The sequence below is a fragment of the Mesoplodon densirostris genome, chromosome 14 (assembly GCF_025265405.1).
Source record: "Mesoplodon densirostris isolate mMesDen1 chromosome 14, mMesDen1 primary haplotype, whole genome shotgun sequence".
Classification (NCBI taxonomy): domain Eukaryota; kingdom Metazoa; phylum Chordata; class Mammalia; order Artiodactyla; family Ziphiidae; genus Mesoplodon; species Mesoplodon densirostris.
In genome coordinates this window covers 7,088,410-7,112,599 of record NC_082674.1, presented here as the reverse complement: position 1 = coordinate 7,112,599, position 24,190 = coordinate 7,088,410, and the positions used below count along the sequence as shown (strand labels likewise).

The window sequence follows — 24,190 nt, the reverse complement described above, 5'->3', positions numbered from 1 at the left end:
TCTTGTAACTGCCCCCCACTCAATAATGTAGGTGGACAACTCTGCACCTGAATAAATCATTTCTAGTGACTGTATACGTAGTATTCCATGTATAAGGGTACACCATACACATGATTTATTCAGTGATTTTATTAGATCCTACTCTTAGACATTTAGGTCTCTTGCAGTTTTGCTAATCAATACTAAAACAGACATCCTTGTATATATATATATCTTTGCTCACTTGCCTAATTATTTTCTTCGTTAAATCCAGCAAGTGGAATTGTGGATAAAGGTATTTACTTTTTTAAGGCTTTTGATGCAGATCACCAAACCGCCCTGCAGAAAGAACACACCACCTAACGTACAACCTTCTCCCTGTCCTATGTGGCACTTGAAAATAACTGGTTCCCTCTTCTTTCACCATCACTGGCTCATATCACTGTTTTTAATCTGTGCCAGTATAAGCTCAGAAACAGTGATATTTCATACTTTCAATTTGTATTTCCTTTAATTATTAGTGGATCTGATCTGAACATTTGTTTCATATGTTTACTGGCTCTCTATATTTCTTCTCTAGTGAATTGTTTATGTTCTTAGCTTATTTTTCTATCGAGGTAAAATAAATCTAGTGTTTTCTCAAAAGAATATACAGTAGAAACCCCAAACATGTTATTTGTTTAGTAGAACTGTTGTAATCTTCAAAAACAACCCCACAAGGAAGATTATACTTATTCATTTATGCTTGTGAAATAATTATGAGAGGTCTGCAGGGTGCGGTGGGCGTGGGCCTCACACTCTCAAGTTCTATTGTTTGGAAAAACCACTTGGAACTTGCTGCAAACAGAAGAGCAGCTTCTCTGAAAGTCTGGAATCAACTGGATGCCAAAGTAGAGAAATGCTGAGGTGGATTAAAGCATAGTATGAAAATGGAAAACAGTGGAGTAATAAAGACAAGGGAAATGTGTACTATGCAGCACATGGAAAAACGCTTATGACAGAGAAATAAAAAGGATGTAAAACCTGACATATGATAGCGTAAACACAATCTATTAAGAAAATGTAGGGAAAAAACTGGAAGAAAATGCCAAATGCAAAAGTAAACTGCAAAACAGATTATTTTTGCTTTCACTTTATCTCCCAAGTGTCTTAAAATGTAGGAACCAACAGCTACGTACCCGTGTCTCCAAGTTTATGTTCGCAGTTTTTCCGTCCACTGTGACGCTAAGAATAGAACCATCTTTTACACTAACACAGTCTTCTCCAAATATGTCCCTTAAGATAAACAAAGATGCAGTATTAGTGGAAAATGCTTTACAAATATATAAAGTACAATTTTATATATTTGGGGAGAAATAATATAATATTGAAGATAGGCCCTAGTTCTGAAGTAGAATACTGACTGTATCTACCCCTGAGATGTACTTCTTAATTATTTACTTTCACATACTTTGTTCATTTTATAATACAGGTGAAATACACAGCTATCGTTCATTAAGAATGCTCCATTCAGCAGGTATTGCACTTTATATACATTATCTTAACCTACATTAATTTTGGTAATGAGCCCTTTTTACCCAGACCTGGGACTGCTATAGCCACAGGGTTGGAAACCAACAAACACAGAACCCGCTGCCTTTTAACCAGCAATGCAAATCAGCGCTCCTGCACCGTTGCCTGCTTTTTAGTTTGTATGACAGGGATGCTTTTTAAAATCAAAATGACAACACCAAGAACACTTCTGAAGATGTGAGACGGCTTCTGTAGGCAAAGTCACCATTTAAAGCCTAGCATCCATTTTTTAAAAGACACTAAGTGGCTGCTTTAAAAGATTATCAGTGTGGAATTTTGAGGAAAGGAAGGAACAGAAGTGTTAACATAAAAATCTCCAAACATGCACAGCACCTCAAAACGTCTAGTTAAGTAACTTTCAATTTAAAAATAGAAGCATTGGTACTTCCTGGGTGGTGCAGTGATTAAGAATCTGCCTGCCAATGCAGGGGACACGGGTTCAAACCCTGTTCTGGGAAGATCCCACATGCCGTGGAGCAACTAAGCCCATGCACCACAACTATTGAGCCTGTGCTCTAGAGCCCACGAGCCACAACTACTGAGCCTGTGCTCTAGAGCCCGCATGCCACAATTACTGAGGCACATGTGCCTAGAGCCCGTGCTCCACAACAAGAGAAGCCACTGCAATGAGAAGCCTGTGTGCTGCAATGAAGAGTAGCCCCCGTTCGCTGCAACTAGAGAAAAGCCCGCACGCAGCAACAAAGACCCAATGCAGCCAAAAATAAATAAAAAATAAAAAATTTAAAAATGGAAGCGTTTATTCAACAAGTATTTGAGAGATCTGCTATATGTTCAAGGCACTGTGCTAGATGCTGAAATTATAAAACTAAATTCAACCTTTTTATTTTTCCTTTTTTTTTTTTTTTTTTGCCGTACGCGGGCCTCTCACTGTTGTGGCCTCTCCCGTTGCGGAGCACAGGCTCCGGACGCGCAGGCCCAGCGGCCATGGCTCACGGGCCCAGCCGCTCCGCGGCATGTGGGATCTTCCCGGACCGGGGCACGAACCCGTATCCCCTGCATCGGCAGGCGGACTCTCAACCACTGCGCCACCAGGGAGGCCCTATTTTTCCTTTTTGGGGTACAATACATAAGCTTAAGTTGTAGTTGTCCACTAAGAAACAGTTTTTTTTTAAAATGAATTTATTATTTTTGGCTGCGTTGGGTCTTCGTTGCTGTGCGCGGGCTTTCTCTAGTTGCGGCGAGCAGGCTTCTCATTGCAATGGCTTCTCTTGTTGAAGAGCACAGGCTCTAGGCACCTGGGCTTCAGTAGTTGTGGCACATGGGCTTAGTTGCTCCATGGCAAGGGGGATCTTCCCGGACCAGGGCTCGAACCCATGTACCCTGCATTGGCAGGCGTATTCTTAACCACTGTGCCACCAGGGAAGTCCCAAGAAACAGTTTTATATGATTATTTTATTTGGAAAAAAACATTCTGAAATCAGGCTTAACAAGTACTGGAGGAAAGGGGAAAAACCTAGTATCTGGCATGTAAGAAAAACATGAGTTTAAAGGTAATTCATAGTTTACAGATTTACTGACAAGAGTCTAAAAAAACATTCTTAACGTGGAATTCACATTTAAGGGGAAGTAAGTACGTATAATAATTCTTAAAGGTATAGTAACACTAGGTTAAGATTTTAGCACATGTCCTTGATAACAATGCTTTATTCAGCTACTCCAGCCACGGAAAAGCATCCTGAGGCTCTATATTAAGTGAAACGTATTTCACAGGGAAGTGGCTGACCAAGCAGGTCACATGTTCTCAGAACTGGCTAGAGTGTATAGCTAGAAGGAAGTGGTTCAAACTGCTTCACTGATAGAAACAGAGGCACCCAGACCAGTTAAGTGACCTTGTCTGACCCCACCCCTGGCACCCTGTTGAGCCGTAACACATGCAACACTTACTGGAGCATGATCTCCAACCTCTTGCTATAAACGTGCATTTCTAATTTTTTAGAAACCTTCTGTACTGCACCTGGGGAAAAAAAGCAACAGAGGGTTCAATTTCCAAATTCCTGTTCAGAATAATTTCCAAATCAATAATTAGAATGTAGTTGCTGAGAAACCAAAGTGGAAAATTGTAGAATCCTTCAAGTGACAAATGTATACAGAGCATCTACCTGCTGAGGCAAATTGATATTTTCATCACTTTATTTCATGTTCTTGTTAAGGAACCACAAGTGACAATAAAGATTATTTAAAAATTTATTTCCAATGTTTCTCCGTCTTTTCCATATTTATGAGCAGAAGTGAGTGAAATTAGAACTCCAAGAGGTCTAGGAGCACATCCATCCTCAGAGAGCTCTGAAGTTTTTGTTTTATCTAAAATATTAAGTAAATTTAGCAATTCTACTACATATAATGCACTTACAGTAGTTTAAATAAAATATTTAAAATCACTTGCCAGTTAGATTACTTAGCTCTTCCCCTAAAACAAAGTAATCTGACAGTTCAGGAAGATGAGCCATACTTGATCTGAAGTTTCAATATTGCCCGGGGAATATCACTAAGTACCTCTCAGTTCATCACCAGCAACAAAACAGTGAATTAACTGGTAGTTTCTCAAAAAGTTAAAAAGTGAGTTAACATATGACCCAATAATTTTACTCCATAGACCCAGGAGAAGTGAAAACATGTCTGTACAGAAACTTGTACATGAAGGTTTATAGCAAGATTATTCACAATAGCCAAACAGTAGAAACAATCCAAATGTTCATCATCAAATGAATGGATAAACCAAATGTGCTATATCTACACAATGGAAGATTATTTGGCCATAAAAAGGAACGAAGTACTGATTCATGCTACGACATGGATGAACCTTTTTTTTTTTTAAAGTCTTTATGCTTGTTGTTTATGTAGTTGAATTCAGCCACACAATTCTATATTTTTACAATCCCCCAGGCATGAAAAGCTCACTGGCTGTTCATTAGTAAATTCAAACATCATAGTTTCAGGTTTTAACCTTAGAGTGTCAATAAAAACACAACACATGGCCAGGAGAGGTTGTTTATGAAAGACATGGATGAACCTTGAAAACATTACGCTAACTCAAAGAAACCAGACGCAAAAGACTACCTTTTGTAGGATTCCATTTATATGAAATGTCCAGAATAGGTAAATCCAGAGAGACAGAAGTAGATTAGTGGTTGCCTTGAGTTGGCGAGAGTGGGGAGTGTGGGGAATTATAGCTAAAAGATACACAATGTTTCTTTTTGGAGTAATGTGTATGTTCTCAAGTTGACTGTGGTGAATCTACTCTGTGGAAAAGAGCCAAGTTGTCATTTCTCCTAAATTGTTCTATAGTTCAGACCATAGTCACTCTAATTTTAAATTCATCGGTTTTAATTGAATATACAAGTAACTAAATGCCAGCCAAGAAAACTATACAATAAAACTTTTATACTTTAATTATAATCAATTCTGTTAAGTATTAAGCACTTAGCTGACATGTAAAAACAATCTCATAAAACACATTATTAAAAAGCAAACATCTAAGCTATGAAATTGTCTATTAAAAGAAATTTTCCAGGGCTTCCCTGGTGGCGCAGTGGTTGAGAGTCCGCCTGCCGATGCAGGGGACATGGGTTCGTGCCCCAGTCCGGGAAGATCCCATATGCCGCGGAGAGGCTAGGCCCATGAGCCATGGCCACTGAGCCTGCGCGTCTGGAGCACCACAACGGGAGAGGCCACAACAGTGAGAGGCCCGCGTACCGCAAAAAAAAAAAAAAAAAAAAAAAAAAATCCAAAGTGTGTGTATATATTTATTACTAATGTTTATGACAAACTCCTCAGATACGTGAGATTATACTAAATGTGAAGTCATACACTCATACACATACATCTATCTGCCCTTAGGTCTATGTGTCAAAACAGGGCACAAACATGCTGAAAACAGGTACAGTGTGAAACAGAAGAATGTAAAGGAATATAAGGACATTAAAGAATACACTTTGAAAATGTATAAGATTTCTCATGTGTCCTCAGTGAGAATAGGGGGACTATATATAAATGGAAGTTGGAGCTAAACACATACACAGATACAGATATAATTGTATTTCCAGAATCTGGACCAAAGTGTCAGCAGGCTAAGAAATGAAAAGGGAGCAAATGCTATCAAAGAAGAATCAGTGTTTCACAGAAGTGAGTGTTTCTAGAATAGAGCTGGCCAACTTTTTCCGTACATGGCCAGATCGTATCTTAAGCTTTGTGGACCACATGGTCTCTGCTGCAACTACTCAACCCTGCGGTGGTAGCTCAGACAGCAGCATTAGATGGCATATAAACAAATGGGCCTGGCTGTTTCTTTCTTTTCTTTTTTAAAAACATTTTGGCCATGCCATGAGGCATGTGGGATCTTAGTTTCTTTTTTTTTTTTTTTTTTTTTTTGCGGTACGCGGGCCTCTCACTGTTGTGGCCTCTCCCATTGCGGAGCACAGGCTCCAGACGCGCAGGCTCAGCGGCCATGGATCACGGGCCCAGCCGCTCCACAGCATGTGGGATCCTCCCGGACCGGGGCACGAACCCGTGTCCCCTGCATCGGTAGGTGGACTCTCAACCACTGCGCCACCAGGGAAGCCCCTAGGATCTTAGTTTCTTGACCAGGGATCGAACCTGCGCCCCCTGCGGGTGGAAGCATGGAGGCTTAACCACTGGACTGCCAGGGAAGTCCTGTAGCTGTGTTTCAATAAAACTTTATTTACAAAAATCAGGTGGAGGACTGGATTTGGCTCAGGAGCCATAGCTGCTGACTATGCTCTAAAATGTTAAAATATCAAATTTGGATAGGATAAAGCCAATTAGTTTAAATGATAAATATATAGAATGAACACCCTCAACTTTGAAGAGAGGGTATGTGCTAGTCCTTGTGATACTTTTTCATCTTCTGAAGGAGCAAGTACTACTTATTAAACCCCTGCTTAATAACTTAGCCCCACAGGGGACAACTTTCCATATTGATGTATCATATACACGCCTCGGGTCACTGTCTTATCTCTTTAAAACTCATCTTGTCTGTTTCCTTTCTCACACTCCACATTTAATCCATCAGGAAATACTCTGCTGGCTTTACTTTCTCCAGAATCCAACCACTTTCTGCTTCCTCCAGCACTTCCACCCAGGCCTGAGCCTCTATCTCCCACCTCATGACCACGAAAGCTCCTCACTGGAACCTGTCAGCTTTCATACCTTCCCTCCTCACAGTCTCCTCTCAATAAACACCAGAGTAATGAAAAACCCTACAACGTAACCCATTTCACTCCGACGACAAGTCCAGAGCCTTAAAATGGCCGACAAAGCCCTACGCATCTGTGCCCACTCCAAACCCGATCAAGCTGCCCAGCCCTCATTAGAGCATCAGCTCCTACAAGGCCAGCATCTGTTTGCTTTGTTCATGGATGTACCCTAAGCACCTAGAATAATACCCACTAAATAGCAGGTGCTCAGTAAGCATCTGTCAAGTGACTGTTAAAAGAAAGTAAGGAAGCACCTCATTACCCAGAAGAGTATAAAATCCCACTCTCGATACACCACAAAGTGGGGACAAACCAGGAAATATGAGGCAGCCAGTTAGCTTTTACAGTCACTCATGGAAAATGCCTGTTCTGACTTCTCAGCAATGAACCTCTTCCAAAATGCCCAGAGGCTTAACTTAGTGAACGAATGTTTTTATAATTAGTTTCAGATGCATCACTAAGAGTAGGATGATTATGTTTAGTTCCACTAGTGCAGATCAGAGTAAAGGTGTATTTTCACTTTGGACCAGAGCGCTAAGAGAAATACCCAAGATAAAGTCAAACCAAGCAACGATAGCTCATGTATTCCTTCCTGTACAACAGACATTAAATATTTGGTGATTATCTGTTAAACCACAGCATCTTTTCGGTTCTTCAGCACAATCATTAGGTGGAGTCTTCACTGGAACAGCACATGACATCCTGACAACATAGCTGACAATCTCACACCAACACGCGCTGGGTCCCCTCTTCTGCCACCCAGTGTGGAAATGGGCTTAGAGGAGCTCAGGTACTTAACATCCCCGAAGACCACACAACATCCTAACTGGCCTTGGAAAAGTGTCATTTTTGCATATAAATTTCATTTTTCAGTAAAGTATAAATATCTGACTTCATTTTACAAAAGAGTTATCAGAATTTAACGAACAGAAAGCAACCTTGGAGGATAAAACACAATTCAGTTCAGAAGTGTTTGACTCCAAGTGACCAAGGCCATGCTACGAGGCGAAGGGGCCATGCTCCTGGCGAGCTGGGCGTCAGCAGGGGGAGGTGGGCCGGCTCACGCGCTCCAGCCTTGATCTCACTCCTGATGTCTGCACTTAATCCTGTCTCTCACTTCGCTGCTCCTAACTTTGCACCACGAATTAGTTATGACCTTGGTAAAAGGTCCTCTTTCCCACATAGCCCCCCCCATTTTTATATTTTTACCACCTAAGATATGAAAAATGTAAAATAATAAGAGAAAAACCGACAACCGCCTTTAAAACTGTTCTGGCATGAATGTATTTGTACCCCCAGGCAAAGACTGTGATACTGAACATCATGTGAGAATCCAAGGTGTGATGTTCTTCTGTGGCTTGTATGAATGCACAGCGCCATCTCTTATGTTACAGGCACACAGGGGTATCCATTACCCACTAATTAATTCAACTAAAACAAATTATCAAATAGTGTCCAAATGGTAATTTTACAATGACTATTATTCAAATTCAAAAACTTACCAGTAACTTAGATGAATAATTTAGATTTGTCTAGGCATTTATTAGTTTCATGTTATAGATGTGACCAATTACAAGCAGATGGATTATGAAGTGGTTACCCAAGCTTTTTTCTCCTGAAATCAAAGAACTAACTATTTGCTTACTTTTTAAAAAAATTGTAAGAAACAAAAATATTCTATCAGAGATCTGTTGCCATGTGAGGCTTCCCGGAATATTTCAAGGGTGGCTTCCTCCCACAGGAACACAAAGGGCTACCGTATATGTGCACCGTAATGTGTTATACTGAATTATGTATAAAACAGAATCAAACTATAAAGAAATGACACAGGGCTTCCCTGGTGGCGCAGTGGTTGAGAGTCCGCCTGCTGATGCAGGTGACACGGGTTCGTGCCCCGGTCCGGGAGGATCCCACATGCCGCGGAGCGCCTGGGGCCGTGAGCCATGGCCGCTGAGCCTGCGCGTCCGGAGCCTGTGCTCCGCAACGGGAGAGGCCGCAGCAGTGAGAGGCCCGCGTACCACAAAAAAAAAAAAAAAAAAAAGAAATGACACAAAAATATTTTCATTGGTGTTTTCTTTGCTTGAAAATTGCTTCTTAGAAAAGGAAAGAAAGTTACTGCAAAATTGTCCCATGTGGAAATTCCATTCTATTCGACAAGTTTTATTCAACACAAATATAGCAGCATATTTTCCTATTAGACATTCCGGCTCAATTCAGCAATATTTTGGAATTTCCAATTAAATTGTTTTTAAGAGGACTGTTACTAAGAGATTTTTATCTTCGTGTTAACTGCAGCCACGTTTTTACAGCATGAATGAAGACTCAGGACAAAAAGCAAAATATTAGTAATACACATTGTTATGCATATATCATATCTTAAAAGTTACAGGAATGAAAAAATCAGGATATTTTAAGTTCTTTAGGACTCTTTGTTTTCTGCTTTTTATTTCAAAGAACCATGGGAGAAATGAAAGAAGTGATAAAAATGAAGTAATTCTGTACCTTTCCTTATTTTCGGGTTTGACTGGACTTCTAATATCACGGTTGTTACTGTATCTGCATACATATCATTGGAAGGGTTTGCCAGCCACTGAAAACAAGAGGCAGAATTAGGGAGGTACAACCCAGCCAACCCCCAGAGCTGCAATCACTACCACCCATCCACGGACTATATGTGTGGGACTATTGCTTCTAGCATTTCACTGAAATCAATTGTTTTCTGAAATTGATTAGCATTACTAATTAATTTCAGTAAACCCATTGTTTACTGAAATTAATTAGTAATGCTGGAATTCTCTAATTTTTTTTTTAAACAACACTAAAATGCACGGAGCATGTCCTTTGTGGCAAGTGCCTTATATGCATCATCTCATTGAACTCTCACATCATCATAAAGGAGTAAACTGACTCAAAAGTAACTTGCGCAAGATTACATAAGCAGTAATTAATTGCTGGTTCTGTGACTCAAACTCAAATTCCTAGTCACTATATTTTAGTAGCATAGACAGTAATATTTTTAAAGATTTACTTTTGTTTCTCACATAAAGCCTAAGATCCCCTGACACTGTACCACGTGCCCGCTGCTCTAAGAAAGTTTTCCATGTCTACCAGTTTAGGGTGAGACCAGATGAATTACTTCAGGAATGAGTAACCCCCTTCTTTTAATTCTCTCTCCAAAGAGTACTTTTACGAGCAACACGAGTCACTTGAAAAACTTCCTCTAAGATCTTCTTTGATCTGTTAATTCTAGGGAATAAAAAATGCATTCTCTAATTGTATTTGGTAGCAAGAACCAAACTAATGTCTCTAACAACTTTTCCCCTTTCACAGATAACACTTTATATATTATTGTATGTAACTTTATGTTATAGATAACTATTCCTCTTGATAATTTCTCCAGTTACCTTTAGCCTTATAAATCAAATTCAGACTTAAATCAGTGAACTGCAGTGGAACCAGAGCTGACAGATCTTTCTCTGTTTAAAAAAATAATATGTATGACAGAATAGCCGACCATATAACTGGGAAATTTACATTCAACCTTGAGGCAGAGTAACAAAGTATCTCCCTGTATCATCCGGTTCCAGGATTCACTTTGAAAGTCCTTCTTTAAACTTAACTGATGCTAATCTATTAAAATCAACCATCAAAGTCATTTGGTGTCTGGGTTCTAAATTCTAGCAGTATGGATTTAAAATTCTAACAGTGGCAACCACATTTACCTAAATTAATGATTTCTAGCCTTAGTGGATTTGGGTCATTTTAATATTGCTTATTTGAATCTTCAGAATTCCACTCTCTTAAGAAGTGTTGCATGACAAGTTTGTTTGCTTTAAAGTAACAGAATTATATTTTTATCTTGATAATTTTAAGACCTTTTGATATAACTGAAGACACCTGTGGTACCACAAAATCTGTTAAGACTCACTCAGATGAGAGACCTCTGCTCATTTCACATACTAAATATTGTCTTAATTTATTATTAGTTTCTATGCTACTGTAACTATATAGAAAATGCTTAGTTATGTTATATCTAATGTTGATCTTGGAAAGAAAAATATATACATATATATTTTCCAAAAATTTTTTTCCTGATTGGGAAGAACCCAATTTTCTCTACATTTACATGTGAACTCAAAACTTTTTTCCCCTCCTTGTTTAGGTAAATGATCTTACTTCTAATACCACCATTCCTGGTTCCTGTATTACAGTAATATTTTTGAACACTTTCAAAGCGGGTTTTTCTTGAATTTCTAATTCTTCTACATCACCTGAAAAAAAGAAGTTGTAAGATGTATATAATTTTTTGGGTGGGTGGCAATATAAGGGGGGGAGTGGGAGGTACAAACTACTAGGTGTAAGGCTAAGGATGTACTGTACAACACAGGGAATACAGCCAATATTTTGTGATAACTGTAAATGGAAAGTAACCTTTCAAAATTGTATATAAATAAAAAAACTTTTTGAGAAAGCCAGCATAAAAAATTTTTTAAATAATCTTCTAGAATATAATTATTCATTTGTTTATAGAGATAGCTGAAATAAGGTGATACACAATGAAAAAAATTTAATAACTTGTGTATAGGCAGATTTTAAGTGGCAAAGTTGTATTTTTTTTTGGTGGTACATGGGCCTCTCACTGTTGTGGCCTCTCCCGTTGCGGAGCACAGGCTCCAGACGCGCAGGCTCAGCCAGCGGCCATGGCTCACGGGCCCAGCCGCTCCGCGGCATGTGGGATCTTCCCAGACAGGGACACGAACCCGTGTCCCCTGCATTGGCAGGCGGACTCTCAACCACTGCGCCACCAGGGAAGCCCAAGTAGCGAAGTTTTATATTAATTGCTTATAGCAACTAAAAGATCTCAACATGTATTATAAATATTCATATAACTAGATAAGATTTACCTTGGACATTAAACATCTTATCAGTTGCAAACTTTGGTGACTGTCAAACACCTATGTTTGTACAAGGGATTCAGTGACCAGAATCTTAAAATTTAACACGAACCTCATCAACTACGTCACTTCTACCGTCTGTCTTCATGAGGTTAAAGGTTCTACAGGGAAATTCCATTGTCTAAGACAAGGCTTTTCTGGTCTTCCCAGTAGTAACTTCTTAGTTAAGGATTAATTCAGATGTATTTTATTAACTTCTTGTGTTATAACCTGTAATTCTAACATGAGGTCTGAAGTAAAAAAAGATATATTCTACTGGTTTATTTTATGGCAGTACTTCACTGTATGAATTACAAAGAGCATATTCATAGAAAGCGTAACTCTGTGATCTGAAGTGTTCCTGCTTATCAGAGCGCCCACGCCTTTTACCTTAACTCTTCACCTCTCATGATGTTAATACACAAAAATCTCTAATTCAAAATGGTCTAATATAAACTGAATAGGTTTACTTTTTACTGGCCTTTGGCCAGGGGTCATGCACTCTTATATAACTTGCTGTAAAGGTTTGTACTGATGGAACCAGAAAAATTATTTTCACTGAACAAAGAAATTATGATAAAATCTAGGTGTAGTAGCTAAAGTAGATTTTAAACACAAGAAGCAAAGACTACTGACAATTTTAGAATTTTAAGTGCATCATAATAAGAGGTATTATGAGATTTAAAAATTGCTTATCAGTGTATTTTCAAAATTTTCACCTAAAGGTGGTAGTAACATGACCAAGTAAAGTACAAAGAAAATTTGTGCAATTCTGACATAAATACCAAAATTAACATCCTTTCCTAGATATATAATTATCTTACTCAAAACTAGAAAACAGTTAAGTGAATGTCAATAAATATACACACCTGTCAATTTCTGTAGCTGGTAATAAAGCAAATTAAAAGGACCAGTATATGGAATGGCTTGGGTCTGCTTTACAGTGCTCATGGCCAAGTCAGTATAATCTGGAGAGGAAATTCGAATAAATATACTTTAGGAAACAATACTAGTCTCACAAAATACAATTTGCAAACACATACCAGGAGTAAAGAAAAGAGAAGTAAAAGCACAGTATGTGAGAATATGCTTGTCAAGCTAACAAAGTGCTCCACAGTTGGTTCCCATCCTACACTCCTCTCCCCCACCCCTACCCTGGCCAATAGTTAACTTGTGCTTCAGCCATAAGAAGGCACTCTCATTCTCCAAGACACATCTGGTCCCTAACATCTCAAAGCCAGTAAGCCAGCTGTCCTCTGCCATCTCTTCTGGTTAGCTATCCTTCACCACCTGGCATGAGAGCTACCTGGTATGCAATGCTTTTCCCAACCCTTCTAGGCCCATTCTCTCCTTACATGTTATCCTGCACTTCTGTATGTCCCAGGAAAATACTGTGATTAGCTCTTCACAGGATGGTTTCTCTCAACAGACAGTTTTTCAAGGGCTGGGACTGTGCTTCTTAGTACCTCTCTAGTCCTCCAGCACCTAGCACAGTGCCTGGCATACAGTAAGACCTCAACAACTGTTAATGGAACAAGTTATATTCTACTGTGTGATAGTCTGAAAGCTGACAGTTGGCTTATCTCATAGTTGAACAACTGAACACTGCTGCTATTTCTTATTCCTTGATAAAGCACTTTTAATTTATTAGTGCCATATAAATAAAATTGAGCACAGTTATCTACTTAAAGATAATATCGTAGTTACTGCAAAAGTAATGACAGCTTAGCATTTACACGTGCATAAAACACAAGGCCCAGCAAACAACTTAACACTACAGGTCATAAAAATCAAAAAGCTTGTGTGGGGAGTTCAAAATTACTTCAGGAAATAAAAGTAGCAGTAGTCCATGGTGAAAGGTAGAAGACAGGCTTCAGAAGGCAGTAGTCAATCTGTCTTACAGGGGAACTTATGTTTCCAATTAAGAAAAAAGTTATTTAAATATTGTAATAGTTCAAGGAAGATTTTTTTTTTTCAAATAAAGCTAACTAGATTATTAAGTTTCAACTATTTATGCTTTGTTATTTGGCTGTTACTTAAGATTTGGCCACTGGGTAAGAGAAGTTTTTGAACATTTTCTTTAAATGCTAAAATCAAATTACATTTGACATTTAATAGTATACTTACTAGAGAGGTCACAAGGAGAAAGTATGTGATAATTAAAGTTTCTTTTAACAAGTATTCCTGAGACCCGCTGGCCCTGTTCTGGTTTTTTGTCTGCTAAAAAGCCCATGACCTATTAAAAAGAAAAAAAAAAACCCAAAACAATGTGAAGACAACAGACTCTTGTAAAATGAAATTAATTATTCAGGGACTCAATCGTGATGACCATTTGAACCATGAAAACAACCCATGAATCTAAACGTGAAAAGTATAAAATGTTATATACCTCTATGACCAGGGCAGTTAACAAGGTTACCAAGAGACCAAAGGCAAGACGCACGGGGGCAGATCTGGCAAGAATGGTTAGGTTCCGTCAGTTCCAATCAGCTCAGCAACCAAGTAAACCTACTGGGTGCTGGGGCTTAAAAAAGCTCTCAACAGAGACAGCATGGTGGGAAGGACAGCAACCGAGGGCCAGACGTGCGTGGCTCCCTCAGGCTGGCTCTCAACCCTGTACATGGAGGAGCCCCAACATACAAAGATGCACGGCCATGCCAGATCCAAAAAGCAGCAGCATCTCTGAATAAAAAGGTCTGTAAAGACAGGTATGGATGAGCTCATACAACTGAGGGGGAACATTTTTTAAGAGAAGAGAGTACTGAGTGACTGTTCAAAAACTAACAATAACACCAAACAAACAAACAAACAAAAACTCTTACAAACACAAAATCCAACATTGTTAAATATAACTTTTCTCAGCTACAAATAAATGAACTCCAAGGGGACCAAGACCCTGTATTTCATATTTGTCTGCCTTCCATCAGGTAAGGGCAGATGGCAGTGAGGCACCGGTACCACTTGCTCTTGTAACTATAATGGGACCCAGCTCTGTTTCACATGGTTTCTTGGCATTATCTTCTCCTTAAATGCTGGTGACCTAAGGAGGCTGATTTCGGTGCAGTGACATCCCGGATGCTGATGAGGTGTCTGCCGGGAGAACCAAGTACCTTGGAGACCAAGACTGAGTGGTTCTTCCGGCTTCACCCTCTGCTGCCAGCCTAGGTTTCTTTCTTTATTCAGCTGTGTGCTAGTTCCCAACATGCTGATTTCTTACCACGCACACAACTGCTTGGCCTGACAATTCTCGACGGTAAACTGCATGGGTTTTTTGATAGTTTTTGCGGATCTGAGTTCTTTACCTCCTTCTTAGTTTCTGTTTTACATGCCTGAGGATGGCTGCCATAAATCTGACTTCTCCCGAAGTAAGGTTATTACACGTGAGGGGAAAAAATAACTAAAGCTAATGATTTTAAATAAAATTATGGCTAAAATTACAGAACAACACTCTAATACAAAACTACATTTGGGGAAACAGATATTGACAACAGTTTCTCTATGCCTGTATAAAGTTAAATATAAAAATGACACATATACCTAAAGTGTGTTTTCAGTTCTAGAGTCAAAAAAAATTTTTTTACAGCAAAAGCAGTTCTAAGAGGGAAGTTCATAGCAATTTAAGCTCACCTCAAGAAACAAGAAAAATCTCAAATAAACAATCTAACCTTACACCTAAAGAAACTAGATACAGAAAACCCAAAGTTAGTAGAAGGAAAGAAATCACAAAGATCAGAGCAAAAATAAATGAAATAGAAACAAAGAAAACAACAGCCAAGATCAATAGAACTAAAAGCTGGTTCTTACATAAACAAAATTGATAAACCTTTAGCCAGACTCATCAAGAAAAATAGGGAGAGGACTCAAATCAATAAAATTAGAAATGTAAAAGGAGAGATTACAACTGACACTGCAGAAATATAAAAGATCATAAGAGACTACTACAAGCAACTATAGGCCAATAAAATGGACAACCTGGAAGAAATAGACAAATTCTTGGAAAAGTACAACCTTCCAGGATTGAACCAGGAAGAATTAGAAAATATAAATAGACCAGTCACAGGTAATGAAACTGAAACTGTAATTTAAAATCTTCCAACAAAAAAAAGTGCAGGACCAGATGGCTTCACAGGCGAATCCTATCAAACATTTAGAGAAGAGTTAACACCTATCCTTCTCAAACTCTTCCAAAAAATTGCGGAGAGAGGAACACCCCCAAACTCATTCTGAGAGGCCACTATCACCCTGATACCAAAACCAGACAAAGATATCACAAAAAAAGAAAATGACAGGCCAATATCACTGATGAACATAGACACAAAATTCCTCAACAAACTACTAGCAAACAGAATCCAACAGCACACTAAAAGGATCATACACCATGATCAAGTGGGATTTATCCCAGGAATGCAAGGATTCTTCAATATACGCAAAACAATCAATGTGATACACCATGGTAACAAATTGAAGGAGAAAAACCATATGATCATCTCAACAGATGCACAAAAAGCTTTTGACAAAATTCAACACCCATTTATAATAAAAACTCTCCAGAAAGTGTGCAAAGAGGGAACCTACCTCAACATAATAAAAGCCATATATGACAAACCCACAGCAAACATCGTTCTCAATGGTGAAAAACTGAAAACATTTCCTCTAGCTCAGGAACAAGACAAGGATGTCCACTCTTGCCACTATTATTCAACATAGTATTGGAAGTCCTAGCCACAGCAATCAGAGAAGAAAAAGAAATAAAAGGAATCCAAATTGGAAAAGAAGAAGTAAAACTGTCACCGTTTGCCGAAGACACGATATTATACATAGAAAGTCCTAAAGATACCACCAGAAAACTACTAGAACTAATCAAGGAATTTGGTAAGGTGGCAGGATACAAAATTAATGCATAGAAATCTCTTGCATTCCTATACACTAACAACAAAAGATCAGAAAGAGAAATTAAGGAAACAATCCCATTTACCATCACAACAGAAAGAATAAAATACCTGGGAATAAAGCTACCTAAGGACGCAAAAGACCTGTACTCAGAAAACTATAAAACACTGATGAAAGAAATCAAAGAGAATATAAACAGATGGAGAGATATACCATGCTCCTGGATTGGAAAAATCAATATTGTGAAAATGACTATATTACCCAAAGCAATCTACAGGTTCAATGCAATCCCTATCAAATTACCAATGGCATTTTTCATAGAACTAGAACAAGAAATTTTACAATTTGTATGGAAACACAAAAGATCCCAAATAGCCAAAGCAATCTTAAGAAAGAAAAATGGAGCTGGAGGAATCAGGCTCCCTGACTTCAGACTATACAACAAAGCTACAGTAATCCAGACAGCATGGTACTGGCACAAAAACAGAAATATAGATCTATGGAACAGGATACAAAGCCCAGAGATAAACCCACGCATATATGGTTGCCTTATCTTTGACAAAGGAGGCAAGAATATACAATGGAGAAAAGACAGTCTCTTCAATAAGTGGTGCTGGGAAAAATGGACAGCTACATGTAAAAGAATGAAATTAGAACACACCCTAATTCCATACACAAAAATAAATTCAAAATGGATTAAAGACCTAAGGCCAGGCACTATAAAACTCTTAGAGAAAAACATAGGCAGAACACTCTATGACGTAAATCATAGCAAGATCCTTTTTGACCCACCTCCTAGAGTAAAGGAAATAAAAGCAAAAATAAACACATGGGACCTAATGAAACTTAAAAGCTTTTGCACAGCAAAGGAAACCATAAACAAGACGAAAAGACAACCCTCAGAATGGGAAAAATATCTGCAACGAAGCAACTGACAAACGATTAATCTCCAAAATGTACAAGCACTTCATACACCTCAATATCACAAAAACAAACAACCCAATCCAAAAATGGGCAGAAGACCTAAATAGACATTTCTCCAAAGAAGATATACAGATGGCCAACAAATACATGAAAAGATGCTCAACATCCTAATCATTAGAGAAATGCAAATCAAAACCACAATGAGGTATCACCTCACACTGGTCCAAATGGCCATCATCAAAAAATCTACAAACAATAAATGCTGGAGAGGGTGTGGAGAAAAGGGAACCCTCCTGCACTGTTGGTGGGAATGTAAATTGATAAAGCCACTATGGAGAACAGTATGGAGGTACCTTAAAAAAATAAAAATAGAACTACCAAATGATCCAGCAATCCCACTATTGGACATATACCCTGAGAAAGCCATAATTCAAAAACATATATGTACCACAATGTTCACTGCAGCACTATTTACAACAGCCAGGACATGGAAGCAACCTAAGTGTCCATTGACAGATGAACGGATAAGGAAGATGTGGCACATATATACAATGAAATATTGCTCAGGCATAAAAAGGAAAGAAATTGAATTATTTGTAGTGAGGTAGATGGACCTAGAATCTGTCATACAGAGTGAAGTAAGTCAGAAAGAGAAAAACAAACACCATATGCTAATGCATATATATGGCATTTAAAAAAGGGGCACTGATGAACCTAGTGGCAGGGCAGGAATGAAGACAAAGATGTAGAGAACGGACTTGAGACAATGGGGCGGGGGAAGGGGAAGCTGGGATTAAGTGAGAGGGTAGCATGGACATAGATACACGACCAAATGTATAATACATAGCTAGTTGGAAGCAGCCACATAGCACAGGGAGAGCAGCTGGGTGCTTTGTGATCACCTAGAGAGGTGTGGGATAGGGAGGGTGGGAGGAAGACGCAGGAGGGAGGGGATATGGGGATATATGTATACATATAGTTGATTCACTTTGTTATACAGCAGAAACTAACACAACATTGTAAAGCATTTATACGCCAATAAAGATGTGAAAAAAAATTTTTTTTAATGCTGTACACTGTATTTCTTGAGGATTTACAATGCACAATGGCCTAATAAAAACTCTGAAAAGTCTCGCTATAAACTCAGCTTAATTTTGTTCAACTCGGCTTCTCCTCAATTGACCGAAAAACTTTCTTTTTCTCCCCACACTGCAACCCAGTAGAGTTTGGGAAGTACCATTCTAGATTCCCAACTGTAAATGTTCTTATACCTATAGAATATATTTTTCTACAGGTATAAGATCTCTTCCATTAAACTGGCCCCTGGAAAGTTTTGTGAACAGTAAGATTCAGGTGTAAATACAACCATTTGCTCTTCTTGGGCAAGAAGAGCCTCACATCCTAATTTTTGCAAATTTTCCTCAAATTCAACTGCAAGAAATGATATTCATCCATTAGCTTCCTCATATTTGGCTCATTATGTACTAAAAGAATTCTGTAAAGTTGCTCATTAACACGTTTGATATTTAAAACTTCAGACAGGACTTCCCTGGTGGTCCAGTGGTTAAGAATCTGCCTTTCAATGCAGGGGACGCGGTTTGATCCCTGGTAGGGGAACTAAGATCCCACATGCTGCAGGACAACTAACCCTGTGTGCTGCAACTACTGAGCCTGTGCACCACAACTAGAGAGAAGCCCGTGCGCCACAACAAAGAGCCCGCGTGCCGCAACTAAGACCCAACGTAGCCAAATAAATATTTAAAAAATAATAAATAAATAAAACTTCAGACAGATAATTTAAAAGTTTCCTTTCGAGGTATCTTAAAAAGATGTTTGATGAACAGGAGGTAAAAATGCAGACTTCTTATAGCATCCCTCTAAAATCCCAGGTAAGGTTTTTTTCCCATAACCATTTCTTTTTTAAATTCTGAAAACCTTATATTTCATCATCAAATATGATTAACTCTTGAAAAGACAAATCTATAAATTCCATCATATCCACAGACATTATGTTTAGATATGGGCCTACTTTTAGGTTCTGAGGGAGAATGCCAAGAGGTGGACAGAATACTGTATTGGATGTAGTGAAAAACAGTAATGGAAAAAAACAAAACAGTAATGGACATTTGTTTACTCTCTAACATGGGTATGAAAAGTAAGTGGGAATGTGGATTAAAAGCCATCAGACTGAAGATCTAATTTATCTGAAAATTTTCCATGTGAAAAACAAATTAGTGGAACCAGAAAAAGCCTAAAAGCACAAGGATCAAGGTCTTACAGCATATTGAGTAAACTGACAGAAATCATCGTTGAGCACATTATTTGATTAATTAAAAGCTGGATATTCTTAAGAAGTATACATTTCCCTAAAGGGATTAGGAACTATTTGGAATGGATAGGATTAAAAACCATAACCTTTTACCTTGGCTAGTTTTTCCCCCCTGAAGTTCAAGGTCACTGCTTCTGTATTCCGAGGATTATGAACCTCTATGTGAACTTCATCATTATCTTCATATTCTCGAATCAGGGCTGCTTTCAATCTGGCCATTTCATTTTGTTCTCCATGGACTAAAATCTACGAAGTGTAAATTGTAAAAGAGCACAGGGAAGCATCCTTAGTTCAGATTAATGATGGCTGTTATCTGAATTAGTTAATTATATGAAATGGAGATATACTTGAAGTTATTAAACTTTACTACTTTTAAGGATCTCCAGTCAATCAAACTTGTGTGACGTTTTCATTCTATTTGGCTTTAAAAGATCCTTAAGTGGAACTATTTCAAGAAAGAGTAAAGAAACTTCTTTTCTGTTCCAGTTTTTGCCACTATCGAGATACACAACTTTATGAAAGCCGTACTTTTTCTAGGCTTCTGCGCTCACACTAGAAACAGGCTGGACAAGGTGACTTCTGTAGTCTCTACCAGCTTTAAATGCATATGGTTCTTGTACGCAACTACTGCTACTCCTACTATCTCAGAAAACGCCCACGGTTTTCTTTAGGTTTCTTAATATAAGACTAACAAAATAAGCTTTTTATGTGAAAAAAATGACTTCTGATACTTTGTTAAAGTAATATCATATAAAATATTCCAGAACCAAATGAAACCATGTTTTAGAGAGGTGTTTACAAACGATTGCATTAGCTACCAGTCTTTCTAATTCACTTTCATAACTTATTTTTTACAAGACAGATCATTCTTAACCTACAGACTACTGGTAGATGATTTCCTGCCTGGACTGACAGAAGCTTGTCCAGTGTCACCACCAGGCAGAGGCATATGGCCTAGAGATGATGAGCCCCAGCTCTGGGGCCTGGTTGCTGTAACACAAATCTTGGCGTTGCCACTTACTAGCTGGGTAACTCTAGGCAAGTTATTTAACATCTCTGTTTTCTCATCTACAAAACAGTTGTTGGTTGTGAGGAGTAAGTGACTTGATACATGTAAAACACCAGTACGGTGCCTGGCGCACAGTAAAAACTCGATAAATGCTAGCTATTATTTACCACTACCACCAACACTACTATTATTTCATCATGTGGACAGACTTGCTGACTTGGTTATTGGAGGAAGGTAAGCATCAAATTCAATCCAGGAATTTAAACTGACGGCAGAAACAGAGTCTGGAGAGCAACAGAATGGGACTGAGGATGAGGTGGTGATTCCAGAGAGAAAGAGCAGTACAGCTTTAAAATCTGGGAGGATATCCATAAACCACACGCACCAGAAGGCACCCACGAACTGCCTACACTGTAACTAAACTTGACGTGCTATAAAGCCAAGTAGGTGAGGGATTTTCTCCACCAAAGAATCTGCTCATTAAGGGCCAATGGTAACCATCTGTGAGGACTATATGCTAGAAAAAACTAAAAAACGAACAAAAGGGCACACAGAATGCTCAGCATCGTTCATCACCAGGGAAATGAAAATCAAAACTACAAAGAGGGGGCTTCCCTGGTGGCGCAGTGGTTGAGAGTCCGCCTGCTGATGCAGGGGACGCGGGTTCGTGCCCCGGTCTGGGAAGATCCCACATGCCGCGGAGCGGCTGGGCCCGTGAGCCATGGCCGCTGAGCCTGTGCGTCCGGAGCCTGTGCTCCGCAACAGGAGAGGCCACAACAGTGAGAGGCCTGCGTACTGCAAAAAACAAAACAAAACAAAAAAACTACAAAGAGGTACTACTTCACCCTTACTGGCATGGTGACAATTTTAAAAAGGGAAAATAACAAGCTGACAAGTATATGGAGAACTGGGACCCTTGTGCATTGCTGGTGGGAATGTAAAATGGTGTAACTGCTATGGAAAACAGTTTGGTGATTCCTCAAACAGTTAAACACAGAATTAGCCCATGATCCAGCAACTCCACTCCTAGGTATATACTCAAAAGAACTGAAAATGGACTCAAACAGATAGTCACATGCCAATGTGCATGGCAGCATTATTTACAATGGCCAAAAGGTGGAAACTACCCAAGTGTCCATCAACAGATGAATAAACAAAACTTGGTCTATACAGACAATGGAATATTATTCAGCCATAAAAAGGAATGAAGTTTTGATACATGCTACAATCAGAAAGGGTACTTCATTGCTTCATCTGTTTTCTAGACTCGTGTTCCATAAGTGTTCCTCTAATTTAAGATACTTTTGTTTTTAGCTTAACTCTCTCCAGTCCCCCCAAAATATAACTGTTACTGTAATAATTATGTAAAACTTAAAAATATAAACAAATCACATTAGTAAGGAGCTATGTAATGTATTTCACATCTAACTGCATCTTTAGCTTTTACTATTATGACTTGCCTTTCTCCTCTCTCCACATTAACAGGTATTTCCCATTTGCCAGGCACCCTATTACGTGCTTTAGATATATGTGCTCTCATCTGGTCCTCACAATAACTTTATGAGGTATTATCATCCCTATTTACACATGAGCTAAGGAGAGGTTAAGGAACTTGCCCAAGGCTACAGAGCAAGTAAGGGATGGAGCTGGGACTCAAAACAGTCACATTGCAAAGCCAGGGCTCTTAAGTTATTGGGGAGGCAGCAGAAAAGAACAGAAAGAACACTGGAGCTGGTAGATCTGAGTAAGAGATGCCATGTAAAATGGAGAAGACTGAAGTGCACAGCTTGCCTAACTCAAAGGGGAGTGGTAAAGGTCAGATGCAAGTGCACGTGAAGGCACTGCTGAGAGCGCTACCGGCTGCTGTAAGGAAGGCAGTGTCTGCTCTGAGAACCAGCTGCTGCTGGGCATGGCTCTTCCAGCCTTTAATGCTGAAAATCAAATTCACAGACTAACCACATGAGGCGGTTTCAAAGCACGAATAAATTCACTGGTTTGCTGGTAATCCGTGTGAGCAGAGAAAGAAATGTAATCAACCGACATTTTCAGTGGTAGCTTCTGTCCGGACATGGTAGTGATTTCTTCAGGTTCAGACATGATATGCTGTTAAAAAACAAAGAAAAGTAAACAAAACAAAACACATAAACTCTCTAATTAGAAAAGAAAAGGTACATTTTCTACTTTTTCACCCAGCCATAAAGTCTTACACTAATTTAGGACCTTTAACACAAAAAGCATTCTAACACTATTGACGTAGCAAATATCAAATACTTCTTTTCTCGATCAAGCATTTAATCAGGAAAGTAAGCAGATTAACAAAAATTCAATATACCTGGGGTCCTCGAAGTGAAAATTATAACTTATGATTAGAAAGGTACACTTGTGTCCTGAACTATCTGCTCTAAAAAGTCACTTTCCAGGTAAGAGGATTTGTATAAAGGACAGATGTATTTCTATTCTGGAAATCTATTTTAGATACACAGCCAACACTGTCTAAGTGACTTACAGAGTAAGGTAATGTAATAAAAATGATTAAAGTAGGGAATCCTAATATATTTTAAAAAATAAAATTGAAGTTATCGATAAAAGATAAGAGAATGTGATGCAGGAATATTCATAAACTTTCTCTAAAGTTTTGCACATCAATGTCTATATACCTCAGAGTTAATATCAACCATCTTATATCAAGAGTACGATGGGCAATCAACCCAAACACATTCTCTAGCTTTTCAAGAGAACAGTTACTAGTAAACCTCTTTCTCATCAGATGAGGGTATCCATGTGTTTGTCTCAAATAGATTCCCTTCCATTTTTTCTTTCTTACTGCAACCAGATGAGTGCGTCTCCAACTTTCATGTGCCAGCCACTCACCTGAGGACCTCATTCTTCAACCATAAGAACACCTCCAGCTGCCTACTGCCATTCTCATTTTTAAAAATCAAAACCTGCACTATTTAAAGAACTGCTTCAATGGAAAAACCTGGGAGGATACTGCCACCTCTGCAGCCTTGACTAGGAAGAACACGATGGTCTCAGGCTCTGACTGACCTTGGCAAGCGTCCCTTCTACACAGTATCCCGCTATAATGACGCCATTCCTCTTATCAGTACACCAGCTTTCAAAGAGCTCTCTGGATAAGCCACTCTGCATCATGCCTGGGGAGGCCATTACAACGCTGGGACCAATGTCATCAAAATGATCCATGCTCTGAGAAAGAAAAGGGAATGGTAAAAGCATGTTAAATACCAAGGTTTGACAAAGCATTCCTTATTTGTAAAGAATACCGAAGAGTGAGGTAAAAAGGTTAATCACACGACTG

The 24,190-nt window shown here is 38.8% G+C and overlaps 1 protein-coding gene across 2 annotated transcripts in view; it reads right to left on the bottom strand.

Annotated features, from left to right (window-relative positions):
• The window catches only part of CPSF3 (cleavage and polyadenylation specific factor 3), a 42,988-nt gene that overhangs the window by 793 nt on the left and 18,005 nt on the right, over positions 1-24,190 (bottom strand). For both annotated transcript variants that reach the window (XM_060117392.1, XM_060117393.1), the window contains 9 exons: positions 23,920-24,078; positions 22,828-22,974; positions 19,956-20,108; positions 13,847-13,955; positions 12,589-12,687; positions 10,962-11,056; positions 9,288-9,375; positions 3,457-3,526; positions 1,158-1,254 (listed from right to left, as the gene is read on the bottom strand). In XM_060117392.1, coding sequence (XP_059973375.1) covers positions 1,158-1,254; positions 3,457-3,526; positions 9,288-9,375; positions 10,962-11,056; positions 12,589-12,687; positions 13,847-13,955; positions 19,956-20,108; positions 22,828-22,974; positions 23,920-24,078 — 1,017 coding nt within the window. The remainder of the gene's footprint in view (positions 1-1,157; positions 1,255-3,456; positions 3,527-9,287; positions 9,376-10,961; positions 11,057-12,588; positions 12,688-13,846; positions 13,956-19,955; positions 20,109-22,827; positions 22,975-23,919; positions 24,079-24,190) is intronic.